Source organism: Micromesistius poutassou (assembly GCF_964030765.1).
Source record: "Micromesistius poutassou genome assembly, chromosome: 2".
NCBI lineage: Eukaryota > Metazoa > Chordata > Actinopteri > Gadiformes > Gadidae > Micromesistius > Micromesistius poutassou.
Genome location: NC_140272.1, coordinates 12520477 through 12541160, shown reverse-complemented (window position 1 = coordinate 12541160; position 20684 = coordinate 12520477). Strand labels below are relative to the sequence as shown.

Sequence of the window (20684 nt, the reverse complement as noted above, 5' to 3'; positions counted from 1 at the left end):
TCAGATCAAGTGCATGTTTATATTTCAAATCTGAAATGGGCTAGACAGAAACCGCAGGAGCCTAGTGGTATAATTTGGGTTTTGAAGTTTCTAATGTGAGCTATTAGATGCAATGTTATGATCATACCTGCAAACTCATAAGGGTTGAAAAAGGTGACAAACTAAACCGTTGTAGGGGGGTCTGGGGGCACCCCAGCCAAATTTTGCTATTTTAACATGTAAATTAATCATTCTGATGTACTCCCAGAAGAAAATAAAGGGAAAAGACAACATTTTCTTATAGTAAAAATGGCACATTTATTAACCCATAAACTGGTCAGTTACGGCAGTCCACTCCAGGACTGGAACGCTGGGGAAAAAAACGCGCGCTGTGGTATATCTTGATAGCGAGACTCGTGGAACATGGAACGTGGAGTCATTTGGCCAAAGATTTTTTTATTGTGAAGATAGCAAACTTGTTTCTCGCTCATTATACAGTCGGTTATTATCAGCGGTGCACATAATTTTTTTAGTGAGTTACTCATTTGAGTACCAGGAGATGGTGTTCGGTACGCACTCCACACGTAGCGTCGTTTTGATAATAATAAAGGCGATTAATTAACTAATTAATGATAAGGGGGGGAGAGTGTTTGGTTGCGGTCGGGCAGGATTGTTGACGGGGGGGTCCAGTCCGTCACTGCCACGGAGCGATAGGATGTCTCACAGTGACGGATATTGCGATCAGCTGATTGCGCAGTTCTCCAGTGTGCGCGCGGTGCACACAGCGGTGCACACTTTTTTTTTGCAGGTGGGGAGACGCAGAAGTAGTACAAGATACACGTGTAGTTTTGTTTTGATGACCTGACGGTGAGTTACGCAAAGGCGTTGTAGTGGCACAAGTGACGTTACGCATCGCTGATTATGGGCGCGCATGCGTACTTGCGTACCAGTTATGCGCACCCCTGGTTATTATACAGTATGGTTGGTTGATTGGTTGGTCGGTCAGCCGTCGTTTCTCCCCCCCCCCCTTAAAAAAAAAACTCTTTGGATCTACACGATTCACGTAAATGATCTATTTTGAGTTGAAAACGGCGAAAGGTGACTAGTTTGCAGGTATGATATATATATAAATAATATTAAAAAATAATATTAAAAAAATAATTTAAAAAATTTGACCTGCGCGCACATCTTTTTTTTTGGACCTGAAAAAAAGATGCGCGCGCAGGTCCAAAAAAAAGATGTGTGCGCAGGTCAAATTTTTTTTTTTTTAATATAATTTTTTTAATAGGCTATAATTTTTTTTTTTTAACTCCCTGGAGTTTATTTTAATTTTTTTTTTTTTCGCGTCCTCCTTGGTCTGTTGTTCTGGGATGCACTAGCTTTATTTGCACTCAGTGGCCCATCCAGGATGAGGATGAGGATGAGGCCCATCCTTGTCGGAGGCCTTCTGTACCTGTGAGGTAGAATGGAGGGGGTCCGATTTTTCTGTCTCTCATTTACTCCCGTCTCTCATTCAAACATACGCGCGCACACAGCTCCAAGTTGTCTCTATACTATATTTCTGCTCCTTTCTCCCGTCATAAGAACATTACTGTATGTAACCGTGGCTATCTGTTACGTGGCTTTCCCACTAAGATAGCTTTCTTTATAAAACACAAGTATTCATTTTTAGTGTTTATCATGTCACAGAAACCACAGTGAATCCTGTGTTTCTGTGCCCCGCTGTGGTGTCGACAGCACAGAGCTCCGGTACCGTTACAGGACAGCGGTGGTTTCTTTCAGCTTGTATTGTATTCCAATTTTAGCGAAGAACACGCATTAGCTTGAAAGAAAAAACTGTTTAAGGATGCTTATCTTTGCGTGAATTTTGGGATGAGTCGTCTACCAATGACTTCCAAGTTGGTTGTGTTTTAACTGGTGATTGTTGCGCCAAACTGTTTACAAAGGGACACTTGCGAGCAAGCAAGCGCCTGCTAGTTGACCTGCCTGGCGGGACGATCAGTACTTCCCCACATAAAGAGCTTAGTTCTGATTGCTTCCCAAATCGTCCCGCTTACATTTGTCTCGTTTTTATTCGTTAACGGAAAGTGTCAAAAGATTTCGTAGTTTTTAATTTAGTTATAGTCTCGTTTGTCAGACTGTAGACCCCCCCCCCCTCCCATGTTTTCTCAATGGATCTCCACGAATCACACAAGTGGCCAATTTTGTTTAAAAAAAAGGCGAATTTCACCGAAAGGTGACTGTTTGCATGCCTGATGGTTCAAGTTCTATGAATATTGGGCTATATCTTGCGCAAGCTGGTGCAGTTTCTGCCCTTCAAATGGTAGGGTCCACCTTAGGAAATTTTACCATGTCAAATGCAGATCAGCTCTTATTCTAATACTCCTGATAATTGTCCATGCAAGTTGGAGGATTGTTAACATTTACCAAGATGGGACACTGACAGAGGACCCAAACAAATTAACTAAAAATGTCATTGCGTTTTATTTACACGGACAATAGAAACGTCAAGGCACAATTCTGAAATTAACACTTCAGAGTTTAAAGTTTGAGGTTTTCCATTTATATAAAGCATATTACACAAAAGTCACTTGTTGGTCATTAAGTCCAGCAAACAAAATGCATCTAAATAAAAACTGTACAGGTACAAAGTAAATGATCTATTCCGCCTTGATCTTCTTTTTCTTCTTTTTCTCAGTTACTGGGGCCTCCGGTGCCTCCTCAGCAGGCTCAGTTTCCATGGCCTCAGACTTGCGTTTCTTTTTCTTCTTGGCTGGGGTTTGCACTTCCTCTGCAGCGGGAGCCTCAACATCTTCCTGAGTCTCAACTGCCTCAGCCTTGATTTTCTTCTTCTTGACTGGTGTCTCCGACTCTCCATTTTCAGACTGAAAGTTCAAAAATACATGAAGGTAGTTTAGTGAAACTATCACATGCGATCACAGCTTTAGTATCAGCAAAGTAATTGATGTCTGACTCGCTTCAGTGATTTGGACCACTGCATGGGACCAGCCAATGGTTCGGAGTCATTTTGATATGGCACGCCGTATACTGAGATAAAACCAAGTGGATGGTCAGATCCCAAATCAAACATGCCAAGACCACGCAAGCAAGGGACTGACTGGTCATTACCTTTATCTCTGCAGTGCCGTTGGCTCCGCCGTTTGCCTCCTCTTGGAGCTTACTCTCACGCTTCTTGCGTTTCTTTTCCTTTTTCTCCAGCTTCCTCTTAATTTCAGCGGTCACGTCAACGGCCTGTGATGTGAAGGATACAGTCAGTACATAATACAAGAACTTATCACGTATACACGTCATGACAATCGCTGTGTCAGGCTCATTAAATCATTTTGTACCCCCAGTATTTAGTCAGGTCAAGAGTAGTCATCACTCACAACGGCTGGATGAAGAATTTAGCCCCACTATAATTTCACTGGGCAGCAACAGTCACAGGTGTCAAGACTCTTTACCTCTTTCATCGCCTCCTTCATGACATCAACGTTCTTCCTTGGGAGGTCACCAGTCTCGTAGAAGGACAGGCGTTCCTCTACCTGGTTGCGGAGCTTGTCACCAAAGACACTTGTGGGCACCTCTGTAAAACACCACAATATCAGTCAATACAGGCAGCACAGAGTTCATCCTTTGAAAGCCAAGACTGTGCTCAGGGATAAAGTTATCATCATCGTCAACCCAAAGGTTGAATAGTGTTGACGAAAAATATCGACATCATTGACACCAACTAATGTGGTTTAAAGCTTCAGCCTCGACTTACCAGAGAAGCAGTCAATGCGTGAGGCGATGGTGCACTTGTTGGCCAGGTATCTGGAGATGCGGCCCTTGTTCTTCGCTGCAGCGCGACCAATGAATGTCGAGTGGAAGATGAGACCGTACTTGGGGGTGTTGCCTCGAGTCTTCAGCGCTCTGTTGATAGGATGCTTTGGCATTTAGAACAGAACAATTGCCAATGGATGGCAATGACTACACACTTTAAGCCAACATTAGAAATCTAGACAAGTCTATTGACTAGTCATGTTCCTCTACCTCAGTGCTGTAAGTGGCTGCTCAGACTTTGGGGGTGCATAAGGATATGAGAAAGATCACTCTGGAAATGGTTACACAAAAGTGCCCATCTCCAGTCACTCTCTGCTGCGGCCCATCCCTGCCATCACTGCAGCCACTGGTTTCCCCAGCAGGGAGGGGTTGCCCCAGTACCTGAACAGGGCCTTCTCTGCTCCCAGGATCTGGACCGTAGAGGCCGGGTATTTAGCCAGATTGGTCAGGCTTCCAGCATGTGAAATTAGGCGAGCTCCCACCTGAAATAAAGCAAACATGCATCAGATGGCAAACTGGTATACACTCTGGTTTGGCTTCTAGCCAACAAGGACTTTCAGCACCTAATTGGTTTCTCAGCACAGTTACTCAGGGGATTGACAGATTTGGTAGAACATCATTAGTCCTAACTTTGCCGTGTTCATAACGACAGCAAATCTCAACTCACCACTTCTCCGATCAAGGCGGCCAGATTGGGGGCCACTTGGCTCATCCTGGAGCGCAGGTACTCCTGCAGCCCCCGGCGGTAGTCTGCCAGGGACACCACACGGTTGGAGAACCGCTCGATGTTGATCAGGTCGATTGGAGATATGTCCATGCCTAAGCGCAAACAGAAGAGTCAAATACAACAGCCCTATCCATTTAATGCACGATAACATGGCATGTGGCCCGGACATCAGTTTCACCAACTCTGAACAGTTGCAAGCTTGTTTCTCCCGACAGGATCCGCAGAGAGGGTTTGTTCCTTCACTACAGGTTTATGAGAGTCATTATAATTTGCCCCTCTGTGTTAGACACCAAGGACACACAAGAAGTCCAGGGTGGGCAAAAAAGGGGCCATGTGCAGTTGTCCTAATATTACTAAGTTACTCTAATGCATGTATAACTTACCCATTGAGCTGCGCGAAGCGTCTAGGATAGCCTGGGCCTTGGCACTGTCCATCACAACCTCCTCCAGGCTCTCCAGACTCTCCTCCGAGAGTTCCTTCCTGTTGCCAATCAGCTGGGCCAGGCGGCAGTATGTTGAGTTGTCTGCAACGATCTTTATCAGCTCTGGGAAGTGGTAGCCATACCACTCACTGGAGGGATAGAGAATAGTTTAATTTAGATATTGGTCATCACCTGAAAGACATGACCATAACATATATGAAGGCTGTGACGTAGCAGTGGCCAATTTCTTACCGGACTCTCATAGAGAAGGTGTTTATGTCCTTGTCAAGTTGGTCCAAGAGAGCAATAGACTGGATGATCATGTTGTCCGCGCGGTTGACGTTGAACTTTACTTTAGACCGAGAGTAGCTGTGGCCTAGACCCAGTTGTGCCTTGGAGGCGGCCTGTGCAGTCAAACCCTTCACCAGCGAGTGGAAATGCAGACGCACACCTAAAAACGAAAAAAGGGACCTTGGGTTAGACATGTCCTAATACAAGAGAACAGAAGGCCGTATTCCTGGCTGTTTCAGGTTTTCAGTATAAACCATCACGAGTGTCTGGGTAATAAACTTCATCACAACAGCCCAGTCAATCAATAAACAGTTATTACAAACACCTCACCTCTTAAGATCTCTGCCACCACTCCCCCAGTCTGGATGGAGAATGCCAGTTCCTCCTGCAGGGCTGCACCAATCTTTGAGTCAGACACTCCCAACATGGCCTTCTTCTTGGATTCAGGCATGTTTGTTTCAAGAAAGAGCCTCAGGTCAGCATGAACAACACCTGGGGTAGTTAAAAACAAGTTGATGTTAGAATTCCAATTCATAGGGTCTCGTCATTGCTTTAGAGCAGAGCCTTAAATAGGCCAATATAATAAAAATGATGGTACACTTGAGTTGATCTGGATGTTCAGAATATTTGGAGGTTGTCAGCACAGGAATTCAGTGGATTGACAGAAAATTGATCTTCATTACATCCCCAATCAAGTTTGATGTATGAAAGTTGCTTTTCACCTTCAGAAATTGCGTTGATGTTTTCCAGGGCACCTTGTGCCGATTTGAAAGGGAAGAACGCCGCCAGACTGACCATGCTGTTGAACTTTGCAATTTTGGTCACACATTCTTCAACCTGCAATAACCAGTTTAGAACGTTAGTTTCGAAAGAGGCAGCAAATATCCAAAAATGTCACCTAGCGTGGACGGCTGCGTCGCTTACCATAGGAAGAAGCATGCCGATCTCCTCCACTTCTTTAACCACGAACAGCGCATAGCCTGCGGCATGTTCGAACAACACATGCAATTGCACCTGTAAAATGTTCATTATGTTTAGAAAGTAGAATGACTTAAGCGAAATAACTAAATGTTATATACCCTATCCACGAACTACAAAAACGTCACACGTGGTTATCGCAAATGTTTCCCCATAACATAAATACAGTAGCAATTCAATCAAAGTGCCTAAATGAAAGAATACACCCATTATAAAAGGTGCATTAGTTTGGCTTGACCACGTTGCGCTAACGGCACCCACGTGGTTACCGGAGTTGGGCCTGTTGCTTGAATAGCTAGTTAGCTAGGGGGCTAAGTGCGCCACACATTAGTTATAATACAAATAATCCCCAGGCACAGAAGACACCGTATTACAATTTAGTCTAGAATAGAGTAATACATGACATGAGATGGTATGATCGCGCATATGATACATGCACGGTTTACTTTGATACTCATACGCCACATGGGTTAACATGTGCATGCCCCGCCATGCTGACTAGGCCCTGACATTATTCAATCTAAAAAAAATAAAAGACGACTCTCGGAAAATAGCTAAAACACCATGCACGTGATGGTAAGAATGCTTAACTGCGTGTAATCCGTGAAATCTAACAATATCTCCCGTATGCACAATAAACTCCTACCATGATGACGACTCTGCTGCGCCAGAGTACGTGCCGCTCCCTCTGCTTCTGTAAAATGGAAAGATCTCAAACACTGCACAGTTCCTAACCCAGTTTATACCGCGTTCATCTCGCGAGATCTGCCCGAAAGTTGATTTCATACACCACCTATTGGCCATGTCGATTACTACAGGCTCAAATACCAGGGGTTAGTAAAAGGCAACCACCTATTGGCCATGTCGATTACTACAGGCTCAAATACCGGGGGTTAGTAAAAGTTAATCATCTTCTTCGGTTCACAAAGCAAGATCACATAATATATGGTGGCGTGCAAGTGTAAGTGTTTAACAACATCCAGTTCCTGTAATATAATTTTATTTCAGTACATTCCGACAACAGTCACAACCTTAACTTATACACCGCAAATATGTTTTCAATTAAGAGAGGAAGTATGTTGAGTGTTATATCTGAAACGAACACATTAAGTTCTCCACAGCCACCCGTTTCCAGGGAATGGATGCATGCAGGTGTGTTTGTAAAGAAAGGAAGAATACTTTCAGGTCATAAACACCTAATTGGATAGAATATTAATAGACTAGTTAAATAAATGACGTATACCACACACACACACACACACACACACACACACACACACACACACACACACACACACACACACACACACACACACACGCATACACACGCACAAACACGCGCACACACACACACACACACACACACACACACACACACACACACACACACACACGCACACACACACACACACACACACACACACACACACACACACACACACACACAAACACTAATATCCAGGGAATCTTAGTTATGAAATCAGTTATTAAAATAGGAAGAATTCCCATCAACCTATTCCCGTAAATGATCCCAATATTTATCTTGCCATGGATGGGGTCAAGATTCAGAGTGGTCAGCTCACAACCCTTATAATTAGGATTCCTGAGCAATATTGTGGTTTCCATGTTTGTTGAGGAGAGCACTTGAGGAACCTTGCTGATTAGCGGATCTGAAGGGAGAGGGTCAGGGAGCCATGGGGTAGAAGAAGCCTTCATATACGGGCTGGCTGGGAGCTGAACTGACACACGCTCTCCTCAAGGCATACTTCATCCAGCGACTGACCAAGGCTTACACAACACGAGTGAGTATGGATGAGCTAGATCTGTTCTTCTTTCTTTCTCTTTCTTTCATTTTTCTGTCTTCCATTTCCTTGGTTGCCTGTTTTTGTCTCTGTAGGGATTGCCTCTTTCCGTTTTGGTGTTGGTTAACTTTTTTTCTGTCAAACCTGCGAGGAAGACATAATTGTTTTTGTTCTCTACATTTATCTGGTATTCCTGCTTGCTTATCTCAGTTGTATATCAAATGTTTAGAGCTATACCCCGTCTCACGCTTTCTCTCTCTATCTTGAGATAAAGACTTATCTCATTTTTTGTCCTTCACACTTTTGTTTTAGATTTTTGTATCACACTGTCCATTATATAATTTGTGTCTTTATCTATGGGAAGACCAAAATGTTCCAGGGAAATTATAATAAGCCTTAATGGCAACAATGCATTTGTGTCTTTTTTAATTTGTGGCATACCGGTATAAATAAAGCTTGACATGCCTATTTGCATGGCTACAGGCTAAGTTCCTAAGCTTGTTGTGTGTGAGAGCAACAACCATCATACCATGTGACTCCCGTGGTGGAGGTGATCATCCGTGATATGGCATAGGAGAGAGAGAGAGGTATGAAGAGAAAGGTTGATAATCTGATGTTTGTTTGTGTGCGTGCCTGTGTGTGTGTCTCACCAGGAAGGGCAACATGAGTATGCGTGGAGCAGTCAGTGGCTGTGTGCTGGTGGTCTGTTTGGTAGCCATGATGGTGGAGAGCACAGAGGGACACATAACCTTCTTCAGCCCCAGAGAGATGATGCTGATGAAGGTAACAGGACTATACTTGTCTGTATCAGGAATGGGTCCGGGCATGTGCCTTACCTAACCCATATCTTATTGTGTGTCTGTGTATGCGTGTATGTTTGTGTGTGTATGTGTGAATGCGTGTGTCTGTTTGTGTGTGTGTGCGTGTGTGTGTGTGTTGCAGGAGAGAGACGGTAAAAAGGTCATGGAGCCCAGATCAGAAGATGGTCAGTTCCAAGAAGCTTCCCTCCCAGAGCTTTCAGAGACTGAAAGTGGAGGAAATCCTGTGAGTACTCACACACAAACATCTTAGCTTACATAGCCATCATGTAATATATAAATGTTTACCACCACCAAGGGCTTTGTGGAGGCTTTGTGGAATGCTTGTATATCAATGCAGGATAATGCACTTCAGCATTATATGGTGTCTGTTGGCTTCCTGACACTTTTTTTTGTGTACGTGTGTGTGTACACAACAGGACAGGACAATTGAGATTGCTGTCCGCCTTTCAGCCCAACAATTATACCATGTGACTCCCGTGCTGGAGGAGATCATCCGTGAAATAGCAGAGGAGCGAGAGAAGGGTATAGTGAATTTAATGGTTGATCATGTAGTGGAGGTACAGGAGCATGTACCAGAGCATAATCAGCATTGGCTGTTGGTAGATGGAATAGAAAAAATAACCAAGTAGGAAAGTATGAGTGTGTTCTGCAATGCTAATGTGTTGAGGCTACATTGGATGCATACTAGTATGTATAATTATTGCATTTCTCTGCTTTTTGTCTCCCCTGTCCTGGACCCTGAAGTTAATAAGTGAAGCCGAAGATGAAAGGACAACTTTTATTTTTTACCAATCAACAATATATATGTATACATTTGCAAAAAATTAATAAATAAAAGGAGAATGATTGTGTAACCCTATCTGATGGCTTGGTCTTTGTTGGAGTGGAGTTTCTCACAGTATATACATATATTTGAATGTAAAGTTATATATCCTGAAAAAAGAAACTGGGCAAATCATCATAATAATCATAATATAATTACAATTACAAGTTATTATAAATAATTTGACTCTAGATTAGAATATTTTTAATATATATAATATATTTTTTATAAATCGGATACAGATCAGTGTGGAATAAATAAGGTAATAGTAATGTAACAAAAAGTAAATTAAAACCAGCAATATAGATTACATGGCCTTGTTGGGTATTTTGAATAATTGTGAATCATGTTTTACACAACCACAAATCTTAAAGCTGCAGTGTGTACAATTCAGTGGCATCTAACCGAGTTTTAGCGACAATTGATTGAAAAGAAAAATAAGAATCACATCAAATATGTTTAGACTGAGCCCGTAATACATAGGGAGCGGGTCCTTTTCCACGGAGCCTGCCATGTTGCACTGACAAATTTCCTCAGTAGCCCAGAATGGACAAACAGCTCTAGAGAGCACACATGTTTACTTAGCAATCACAATTGCTATCTTACTTAGCTGTGATATGTGATATGTGATATATATGATATGATAGTTTAAATGCCACTAAATCCTTCACACTGTATCTTCAAGAAGAAATGCAGTCTTTTGAAATCTAATTTCAAAAGGATTCACTTGTAAGAATATACCTTATTTTGTCTTGACACTGTTCTCTACACACCACAGAAGAATTGTAACCTGGTTTCAGTCATCAGGCTATAGTTTTGATGTCAGTCGTTCACTGATCTCATAGTCCTTGGCTCCGAGGGCGGGGTCTCTTGCCAGAGGGGCAGCGAGGACTAGAGTGCAATCGCTGTCAAAATACTTCCCTGTAATTCCCTCGGTTTCCTCAGAGACGGCACAGTATATGGCACTCGCTGCTCCCTGTTCTGCATACTGGGATTGGGAATTTAGAATTAATCATTTTATTCTGTGTGTATTGATACACACATAATTAAACACACACACACACACACACACACACACACTTTCATGGAACATGTGGTAAAGTTTAGTTCTGGAATTTTGTTTTTTCCAAGTTGCGGCTTCTTCTGACTTTTGCTCATCTAATTTTAGTTTCATAGAATACATAAACGGGTTACAAATTATATGTTTGCTATGTTATTGCCTGCTTAATGTACGTACGTATACTAATATACATATTTATTCCAAAAAAGGAATGGATTGTTGTTATTAGTCCTGCAAAGCACAAGCATTAGATCGACCAGCATAACCAAACTATTTGCTTATCTAACATGAATCTTATCGAAACAAGTTATTTTTCATAGGTCCGGAAAAGTTTAATCTTCAGTCTTTGACTGATTGTGCCATTGTGTGTGCTGATTGTGATACATCCTCAGCTAAACTATTTGTCATACGTCAACTACGTCATGCACAAAGGAATATTATTCATTTACACTCACCTTGAAAAAGAAGATTCCAATTAGCTTGAAGATGATTCGTACTGAAGCACTATAGTGTCTTAGCACTGATGTCATAACGTACCCAGGGTGGACCGAATTTGCAGTGACACCTTTTAAACAGAAAGTTAAATATGATGCTTCATGAAAGATAAACGATAAACGTTTAGAAATATTTATTTTAATTTTTCTTTTACATTTTCTTAGTACCAAAATCACTTTAAATCATCTTTCATTGTCTATGTATCTCTAAATTCAAATTATAAACTTTTTCATAATATGCTAACAAGTTATGCAGGTTAAAAGAAAGCCTTTGTCAATACTGCAAGCCAGCATGGACGTCTGCTTCAGCAAAGGGGATTTCTTTTCAAAATGCAAGCACCCATAAGAGTGTGGTAAGAGGCGGCAGCAAGGTGGCCAGCACAGCCCACAGATGGGAGGGAAGGGAGGGATTAGTATTTGGTTCATACCTGACCCGTGTAGCATTCGTGCCAACTCGTTGGTGCAGATGATTTGGTGCAGCTTGGTGTTGTTATAGACGTTGTCCATATTGTAGGTGAGGTCTTCTCCCTTGAAGTGGGAGAAGTTCACTATACCCCTGAAGTGGTTTGACGAGCAGACGTTAACTACTCGCGCTGGGGCTGAATGCTTCAAAAGATCTGGAGAGAGTAAGCGCCATAGCATGAGGGCATTCATCCTGGTTAAAATCGGTTGAATGCATTGGATTTATCTTGCAGTACAAGTGTAACCTTAAGGCCCTTACACACTGGGCCATAGGTCGACCGTCAGACAATGTCGGGCCGTCTGCGGTTTGTCATACACCATTGGCGCTAGTTGGCCCTTGCTGCGGCCGATTCAACGGGGAAGCCAAAGTGAGAAAAATCACTGGGATTGACAGTTAAGGGGCCCACACACAGCCCAGATTCAAACCAACAGCCAACTGCCTTTATCCGACCACTCTGTTGCATCTCGTCTGACCCGTTCGGCAAAAAAGTTGCATTGAAAAACACAGCGAAGACTACTGCCTGCCATCTACACAGTAGCGTGTACGTTCTGTGCTTGCGTGAGATGCAATAAGTCTCCTTAACATCGGGTGGTGCTAGTTCGCCCTTCCCACACACCGTGCTGATTCGCTGGTTGTGTGCTACCAGGTTGTGTGCTACCAGCACACTTGGTTGTGTGCTACCAGCACACAACCAATCAGAGGCTCAGATCCTCAGATGGCAACTCTCCCAGACTTTGCATGTTGAATCGGACCACACACCATCTGTGTGGGTCCAAAAGCTTCCAACACAGCTGAACACAGCTGTGTTGATTTGTTCCTGAACTCTGTGTGAGTCTCCCCAAACGTTTCAGATGGCCAGTGGTTGGGCCAGTGTGTAGCAGCCTTAAAGCTTAAACGAAACAATGCACGACAAGAGAGGCGGAAGTGAGTAAATCAGAAAACACCTTTGACCAAGAGGTCATGCACAAAAATATATCTCATCTCATCTGATCATTCATAATTATAATATGTATATGACAATATGTAACAAATGTATTGTACTTACTCCTAAAATGTCTCCATGACAGTAATCTGATATAAAGGAAGCCAAATAACTTTGGACCCTATTTGAATAACCTACAACCAATCACAGCAACGAAACTGGTGATACATCAGCGGCAGCCTTCTATGATGTTTATGAAAACGCCGCAACAGCGCTCCCATAGAGTGCTCAGCAGTCATTGTATTAAACCCATGCCAGATTACATCAACGGTTGTGGCTGGCCAGACCCAGGCCAGTTCAACCTGATATCTGTGTGAAAGGGAGGGGGACCGGTCGATATGCCACTGCAAATAATCATGAGCATGCAGATTTGTCTGGTTCCAAGGATGTGACCCAGTTTTTTTAAACACAGAATGGTTGACCATGAAATTATAAAAGGGCCAATATTTAAATACTGTTTACATTCTCATCCAATCCATCCCAAATAAATATTATTTGATTTAGGATAGCTAGGAAAGATTAGGTGGACATATAATTATCAATCACTCAAACAAAAACAAAAAACTGAAATGTGAAAGGTGTAAAGTGAAATGTATAGCAGCATAGTGCTGCTGTGGTGCGCAGTGTATTATAGGAATCACACAACTCAATCGCAGCTTTAAGCTAATGTAGTTTGAATGTCTGTGTTTAAGCAAACAATTTGATGATTCAATAAAAGATATAGGTGAATCATCCTAGTGTGTCTTCTTGTAAGCACCATGCCCAGCATTTCCCATTAAACATCGAAAGGATGTTCCCATTCAACAACCAAGTGTTATATTGTAACCCTCCTTCCTTAACTTTACTTTAAGAAACTGTGTGTGTTATGACTAATTTGTACTGGACAGTTACTGATTACACAGCCTGATTAAAGCATTTTTCCAGAGCCCCCGCACACCTACACGAGACAAAGGCATTGGATATGATCTACCATCTAAGAAATCTCAATTCAGCTCCAGCTTTGGATCAGCCACTCTGCAAACTTTTTTTTTTTGTCATACAATGCAACTTCAAGGTACTTTCCGTTATCATGGTTTATTCTTAGGGTGAGATGCGCCAGGTGACTTACCAAGCAGCAGCTTGGTGAGAAGGAACGGGCCAAGGTGATTGGTGGCGAAACTAATTTCCAACCCCTCTTCAGTGATCTCCTGGGGCAAACCTTGATTCAGAAAAAGAGATCTCACGGTTATGTGTACATTGTTTAAGCATGCAATGCAACACTTTCATCCTTGTATGATCTTTCTCAACAAGTGGCATCTTTTAGATTTTAAATGTGTACATGCACAAAATGAGGGAAGTAGGCGAATACATAAATAAATCAAGTCAATAAATCAATATTTATTATAATTGTTTATTATTATTATTATTGTGAAATTTGAATACAGTTTGCTTTCGAATTGATACCTTTGAAACCGGTTTGTCTGACTGTGGCTGGCCAATTTTTTTAAGGACTGGTCCTTTTCAATTGGTAGTAAATTCCAATGTGAGAAAAGGGCTCTTGCAATATCCCAGTGAGACTGACATTTGGATATATCTGCATTCAAGACGGAATTGAGAAAGAATAAGAGAGTAGAGGGAGTGATGGGTGCTCACTGCAGAGCCAAATAGGTGGCCACCTCTCTGGACAGAGTCTAGCTGATTGATTGGGTTTTACCCAATTTGGTAAAACCCAATCACTGCGGCTGGACCTAGAGGTGGATCTGGATTAGTGAAGCTCCGCCCATTCAACATCTAATCGACCTATTCTGTGGTTCAGCTAGAACCGGCTAGGTGGCTCTGCATGATAAATCTCTCTGGCGTGATCTAATGCGAGATAGAAGAGCAATGAGATCTATTCGTGGTTGATGACTGACCTGACGCCCCAGCATTGTTGACCAGAATGTGAAGGGCCTTCTCGTCCTTGTTGATCATGCTGGCAAACTCCCTGACTGAGCTCAGGGAGGACGTGTCCAGAGGACGCAGATGGACATCTTGGTTATTGGTCAGCTCTCTTATCTCTTTTACAGCGGCACCACCAGCCTGCTGGTTTCTGCAAGCCAGGATAACACGTGCTCCACGCCTTGCAAAGTCCAGCGCGATACACTTGCCAATGCCTTTATCCGGAGAGGAAGTTAGAGCAAGGTCCGAGGGAGGGTTAAGGACAGGGCAACGTGTATCTTATTTCAAGGTTTCCTGATTCTGCATTTGCATAGCTGAGAAGCACATGAAGCCTAACCAGTCCAGTATGTTTTGCACTGGTTTCCCGACTCCTAGGCCTACCAGATGTAGCCTAATTGCTTTCCCGGAAAGCTCCTCATTGGAAACATGTGTCAATGACATCAAAGTAGTACCGTCCAAAAAAATAGAGGCTTGGAAAGGGTAAACAAATAATGAATGACTTATTTATAGTGAACTTGGGGTATAGTGAACTTCTCACACTTCAAGGGAGAAGACCTCACCTACAGGCCTACGGCTGAATGTAGGTTCAGCCGTAGGCCTATAATTCAAAATTCTTCGCGTTCTACTTTTTATGAAGCTGCATGCATTGTGTCAAGTTGTTACTTGATTCATAAAAAATATAACGCCACAGCAAAGAACAACGAAAATAAATAGTAATCTAACTAAACAATAATATCGAAACAAATATAAATGACTTTTTCACCTTAACATTTTCACCTTAATGCATGCTAATTTCATTTCTACTGTCAAGATAATTTCCTGGATTACTCACCTGTATTAGCACCCGTAACTATGGCAGTTTTCCCCTTCAGTTGAACAGTACATGCCGTTGGGTTCCACAACGATCTCTGCTGTAATCGCAGTCCCAGAAAAAAGGTTAAAACTGACCATAACGGGTTATAGAAAACATCTGCCCAGAGCCAAGCCATCTAGTCCAAAGTGTGAACAATTGATTGTGCGGCGGCTTGTGCGCTCCCAGATCAGGACAATCCAGTTTAACTTCATGGGAAGGTATTATGTAAAACAGCGCTGCAGGCTGCTGGACGGGGCGGTCTCTGTAGGATTCAACCGTCCGCTTGGTCTTGAGTTTAATAAATGTCTGTAATTATTCTAATCCATTGGCCTGTGTGTATGTGGTCTGAAATTAGACAGAAAAGGTTAAGAAAATATTTGCAATGATACAAAGAATGAATTAATTTTCATACCTAACATGCTATACATAATAATCACATAGCGAATGGACGACTCAGCTGAATATATAGGACTAAATGATTTTGAATAATACGCCTAAGGACAACATTTAAACGAAATGCGGGGGGTTTGAACTACAGATGCAATGGGCTGACAAAATGTTCGCCGTCTTCGTAGGACCTACGATTTAATTACTAGCTACTACAATATAATTACCTAGAGTCCCAATCACATCAGGTAGGCCCCACACTGCTGCGTTCGCTCCATAAGCCTATGAAAAGAGAAGTAGTATTTGTACTATTTTTTTTTAGTTCTGACTTTGAAAATTCAGAATTCTGACTTTAAAAATTAGAATTCTGACTTCGGAGATTAAAGTCAGAATTATTATGTGGCCCTTATCCTCTTCCATATAAATGTTTTGCTTGAATGTCATAAATATATGACCACTTAAGACCACTTAAATTTAAGGAGTTTGTAGACTCCTTGTGTAGACCTTGGTCATTATCATCTAACAACCATCCTACCAACCAATCCCATGCCTGAACCATTTAAATGGGCCCTCCCCTCTCTTTTGTAGCGATAGTAGCAGCTCAACAGAATGCCCCCACCCACAGAGTCACAGAGGATGTGAAACTGACCTCGTGTAATGGAGTCTGTGGCTCATGGAGGAGGGGGCTTAGCAGGGACTATATAATGTGGACACAGTTATTGTGGGGGCAGCTACTACAGGAACAGAAGAATAAAGCTGAGGAGAAGACTGTAGTTTGAGTGCAGATATAGCTCATGAATTAGTTTGAAGCTTCTATTGCTGGGCAGGACGTTTGGACAGGACGACTGGGACACCCTAGTCAAGATTTAGAACCTGGGTCTTTTCTGTGTGTTGAAATCACATGATGCAATAGGAAGTATTCTGGAGAAAGACAAAATGAAGGATTCAGTGGAATCAGTAGAACCGAGAGAGGATCAGCAGGAAAGGGGTCACAGATCTGGACCTATGGCTTGTCTGCGCAGCAGGTTTATTCGGGTGGGACTGGCGGAGGCCCTCTGCACCTATGTTATGATGGTAAGATGTAACTTGGTGCCTTTAGCATGTTGCTATCAAAAAGCAATGTACATCTTTTTTTATTAGGAAAACAAACATGTCAGTTCAAACGTTGAACAATGAGAAATGCAATGCAACACAGAGGTTAAGAGTGTGGAGTATAAGTTAACAAGTTTATGGTGACTAGGAGAAGTTATGGAGTTTGGTTAGCCAGGGAGGCCAAGTGTAACATCAGTGTCATTCACCTCTGTGACCTGACTCTATGATAACCTAGGTCACAAAAACATCATGATCTTGAGTACACACACCCACACACACAACGGTCACATGTGTGTCACACAAGTCACATGCTTAGGCTGAAGGGCGGGGATTGGTCAATGGTGGTTCTAAACAAGGAAGGGGGCGTTTGTCAGGGTAGAGAATGTTTGGCGTTTGGCACTCGGCCACATAGAGAGAAGGGCTGCAGAGTCACATGATGTCCATCTGTTGCATCAATCTTTATACTGCCACACACACACTTGCATGCATCCACACACGCACACACACTGATTCACATGTGGTTTGAATTGAGTGTGTCTTTAGGCAAACACACAGGTCAAACAGGGGTTCCTGTAAACACACGTGGCCATTAGATTACTAATACTACATTATCGTTTATAAAACTAGGTAAGGGTTTACTTACTAAACTGCATTTGAAACAATTCTGAATTCTGAAAACAGTTTGTAATAAATACAACTTTAGTTAGACAGTGACAATAACAAGGCATGTTGCAATAAGTTATGTATTGTTGTATTTTATCTAGTAGATAAAGTTTTTGACCTCCAGCCAAAGGCTTCAGTGTTCAAACCCAAAGTCCACAGTCTACCTGTTGTCATCTCCTTAAGGATGAGGTCCCCCTAATGATATGTATCTAAAAAGACAAGGGAGCTCGGGCTATTTTTAATTATGATCATAACCTTTGTTCAGGTGTTTGGCCTGGGCTCAGTGGCGCAGGTGGTAACGGGCCACGGAGCATTCGGACAATACCTCAGCATCAACATTGGCTTTGCCCTGGGAGTGACCATGGGAGTGCATGTTGGAGGCACAGTCTCAGGTAACATTTTGAAGGTCATTAGCATAGGTAGAGTAAAGAGCAATAATAGACACCACCATTATCATTACCATGAACTTTCACTATTCACATGCAAAAACTGAAGAAATTAACTCTTCCACTCCAATAGAACCAGTAACAGCATCCCAATGATTCTGTATTTATTTACAGACGCGATATACAGACAGATACAGCATGTCTTGCTTCTCTTCCTCAGGGGCTCATATGAACGCAGCAGTCTCGTTGGCCATGTGTATGTTTGGACGCCTTGCGTGGAAGATGCTCCCTGTCTATGTTTTCGCCCAACTACTCGGGTCGTTTCTGGCTGCCGCGACAATCTATACCGTGTTCAATGGTAAGGACCGCTGTGCGTGAAGGGGACCTTGCATTTCATTCACTCTTGTACTGTTGTTCTATTTACTCTTGTACTATTGAATGGCTCCCTTCTATATTCCAGATGCCATCTTTGACTTTGGGGGAGGGAACCTGACCGTGACGGGGGCTAAAGCCACCGCTGGGATCTTCGCCACCTACCCTGCGCCCTACCTCTCTCTGCACTCTGGATTCATCGACCAGGTTGACTTCTGAACTCCCATACTGTTCTGACGTGGCATGCACACTCTATCATTAACCTGATTTGTGATTTGCCTACAGTCATTCTACAGTCATTCTTTAAGTGTGCGTGGAGGTTGGGGCAGGATACTAGGTATAGTGGGGGCAGGATAGTGTTGTGTGGCTAGGGTGTTCAACTTCACCCTTGAGCAAGATGCATACCCGCAACCTGCGACCTAATGATCTGTGACGACCCGTACCTGCATCATGGTATAGGTCACCTTGGATCTCCTCTGACTCAATGGTGGGACTGTAAGTTGACCTATTGCTGTTCCAGGTGTTCGGCACAGCCATGCTCCTGCTGTGCCTGATGGCGCTCTCTGACCAGAGGAATAAGCCGGCGGCGAGGGGCAGCGAGAGTGTGATGGTGGGCCTCCTGGTGTTGCTGATCGGCGTTTCCCTGGGCAGCAACAGCGGCTACGCCATCAACCCCACTAGGGACCTGGCACCCAGACTCTTCACTGCTGTAGCCGGCTGGGGCAGCGAGGTCTTCAGGTGATGGAGATGAGAGAGCAGGTTTTAATTAACTGTCTGGTTTTAGGATGTTGGCGTCTGGTCTAACAAACTTGTTACAGTGTTTGCAGCACAGTGTAACACTACGTTTGTTCCATATATATCAGCTTTGGCTGTTTAAAACCATGCCTTCATTTTTTTTACTTTGAGGTTTAGCCATTGTTTGGTTGAGCTATTATCCATTAACCATTAATTTACTGATCCATCATAACTCATTGTTAAGTTATACAATTTACAAATTACAAAATAGGCAAACCGATCACATCAAACACAGCCCCTTTCAATTCTGTCAACAATTGCTTAAATTCATACATTTTGATTTAATTGTGTTCTCCTTGCAGAGCCGGAAACGGGTGGTGGTGGGTGCCTGTGGTGGCACCCTTGTTAGGAGGGGTGATGGGTGCAGGACTGTACAAGGCTCTCATAGAGCTTCATCACCCGGCCATTGTGTGTGATCAGAACGGCCATCGAGAGCAGGAGGAGATGGCTCCTCTGGAGAAACACAGCCACACTGATGTGTGTGTGTGAGAAAGACACTTCTTGGAAAATGTGTGACGGCTCACCTGCACCTCTCTTTCACCTGAGTGAAGGAGAGAGGACCCCTGAATATATATTTTAGGCATACATTTTAGACATTTTATTGACTAGTAGATTGTAGATTGAGCAGGATAAGTGTGCAAGGAGTGAATTATGTCGCAGACAGTGACTTCAAGTAAGTGACACAGGAAATTATGTTTTATTATAAATAAATGAAGGCATACACATTTATACAGTACATTAAAGCAGGTAACCTGTCAAGGTTGAGCAAAAATATTTAGGCATTTACATTATTTATTACAGTATAGGACAGCTTGAAGCCAAAGTGTGAACACTGTGTCTGAGCCAATCAAGCGCCAATGTGATTTAAAACCAAAAGAAAGTGTCAATAAAACAGCATCATTCCTCGGATGCTAAGATATTGGGTTCTGGTGGCGGGACTTGTTTCAAGAAGCAGCTAAGAAGTACCTGCACTCCAAGTTAGTGATTGGACAAACTGTCCTGTGGGATGAATAAGTGTATGAAATAATGATTTATTTTGTTTGATGTTTGTCTGGACTTCTACACTGGAGTTATACATTGTTTTACATTGTTGGAGCTGTGTTTGAGAAGTTGAATACTGAATTAAACATCAGCAAAAGGCACATGTCTTGCATGTAATCATTGGGCGGCATAAAGCCTCACCCTCCATGAAGAGACTTTCCTCAACCAAAGCGAGAGGTGTTGCACCGCTGGTGACCCAAGCAGGGCCTGGGTCACCAGGCCCTGCTTGGGCCAACAGCCAACGGCCATTCCAAATGCGATTTGAATTAGTTTATTTTTCTTTGAAGAGGAAATGCCAGGTAATCTTGTGTGCTCATAAACTCCTTCAAGCTTGAGTGTTTATTATGTTGATCTCTGATCCTGCGTGTTTACAGGACCAAAAATACTAAACCCTTGCTGGGCATTGCCCTGGTCTGGATAGATGTTAACTTTATTTGTCCTCAACCCATCCTTTGATAAATAAAACTCCATTGTCAAATGTCAACCCTTTATTTGCTTTTTTAAGAATGTT

At 42.7% G+C, this 20684-nt stretch overlaps 4 protein-coding genes and 1 non-coding gene across 5 annotated transcripts; 2 read left to right on the top strand and 3 right to left on the bottom strand.

Annotated features, from left to right (window-relative positions):
- Positions 1-2444: 2444 nt before the first annotated feature.
- Positions 2445-6930, bottom strand: nop56 (NOP56 ribonucleoprotein homolog). The gene is made up of 12 exons (XM_084464258.1): positions 6869-6930; positions 6169-6258; positions 5967-6081; positions 5575-5736; positions 5206-5404; positions 4915-5102; positions 4472-4623; positions 4186-4286; positions 3746-3894; positions 3444-3565; positions 3109-3231; positions 2445-2864 (listed from the first exon to the last, which is right to left on the bottom strand). The coding sequence occupies exons 1-12, from the start codon at positions 6869-6871 to the stop codon at positions 2640-2642; spliced, it is 1629 nt and encodes a 542-aa protein (XP_084320384.1). The 5' UTR covers positions 6872-6930; the 3' UTR covers positions 2445-2639.
- On the bottom strand, positions 3302-3369 carry LOC311339505 (small nucleolar RNA SNORD57). Its single transcript, XR_014633219.1, has one exon. It is a non-coding gene; the product is annotated as a small nucleolar RNA SNORD57 (small nucleolar RNA).
- A 1757-nt stretch (positions 6931-8687) lies between the features above and the next one.
- mlnl (motilin-like) lies at positions 8688-9600 on the top strand (the record flags this gene model as incomplete). The annotated part of the gene is made up of 4 exons (XM_084463426.1): positions 8688-8807; positions 8967-9068; positions 9262-9367; positions 9590-9600. The coding sequence occupies 4 exons, from the start codon at positions 8688-8690 to the stop codon at positions 9598-9600; spliced, it is 339 nt and encodes a 112-aa protein (XP_084319552.1).
- Positions 9601-9615: 15 nt separating this feature from the next.
- Positions 9616-15649, bottom strand: LOC311338628 (retinol dehydrogenase 11). Its single transcript, XM_084463916.1, has 6 exons — positions 15417-15649; positions 14560-14799; positions 13776-13865; positions 11651-11839; positions 11184-11293; positions 9616-10656 (listed from the first exon to the last, which is right to left on the bottom strand). Exons 1-6 carry the CDS (start codon positions 15571-15573, stop codon positions 10477-10479), a joined length of 966 nt encoding a protein of 321 aa, XP_084320042.1. The 5' UTR covers positions 15574-15649; the 3' UTR covers positions 9616-10476.
- Positions 15650-16487: 838 nt separating this feature from the next.
- aqp7 (aquaporin 7) lies at positions 16488-20631 on the top strand. Its single transcript, XM_084464069.1, has 6 exons — positions 16488-16898; positions 17845-17971; positions 18186-18323; positions 18426-18544; positions 18858-19075; positions 19435-20631. The coding sequence occupies exons 1-6, from the start codon at positions 16761-16763 to the stop codon at positions 19619-19621; spliced, it is 927 nt and encodes a 308-aa protein (XP_084320195.1). The 5' UTR covers positions 16488-16760; the 3' UTR covers positions 19622-20631.
- Positions 20632-20684: the final 53 nt, after the last annotated feature.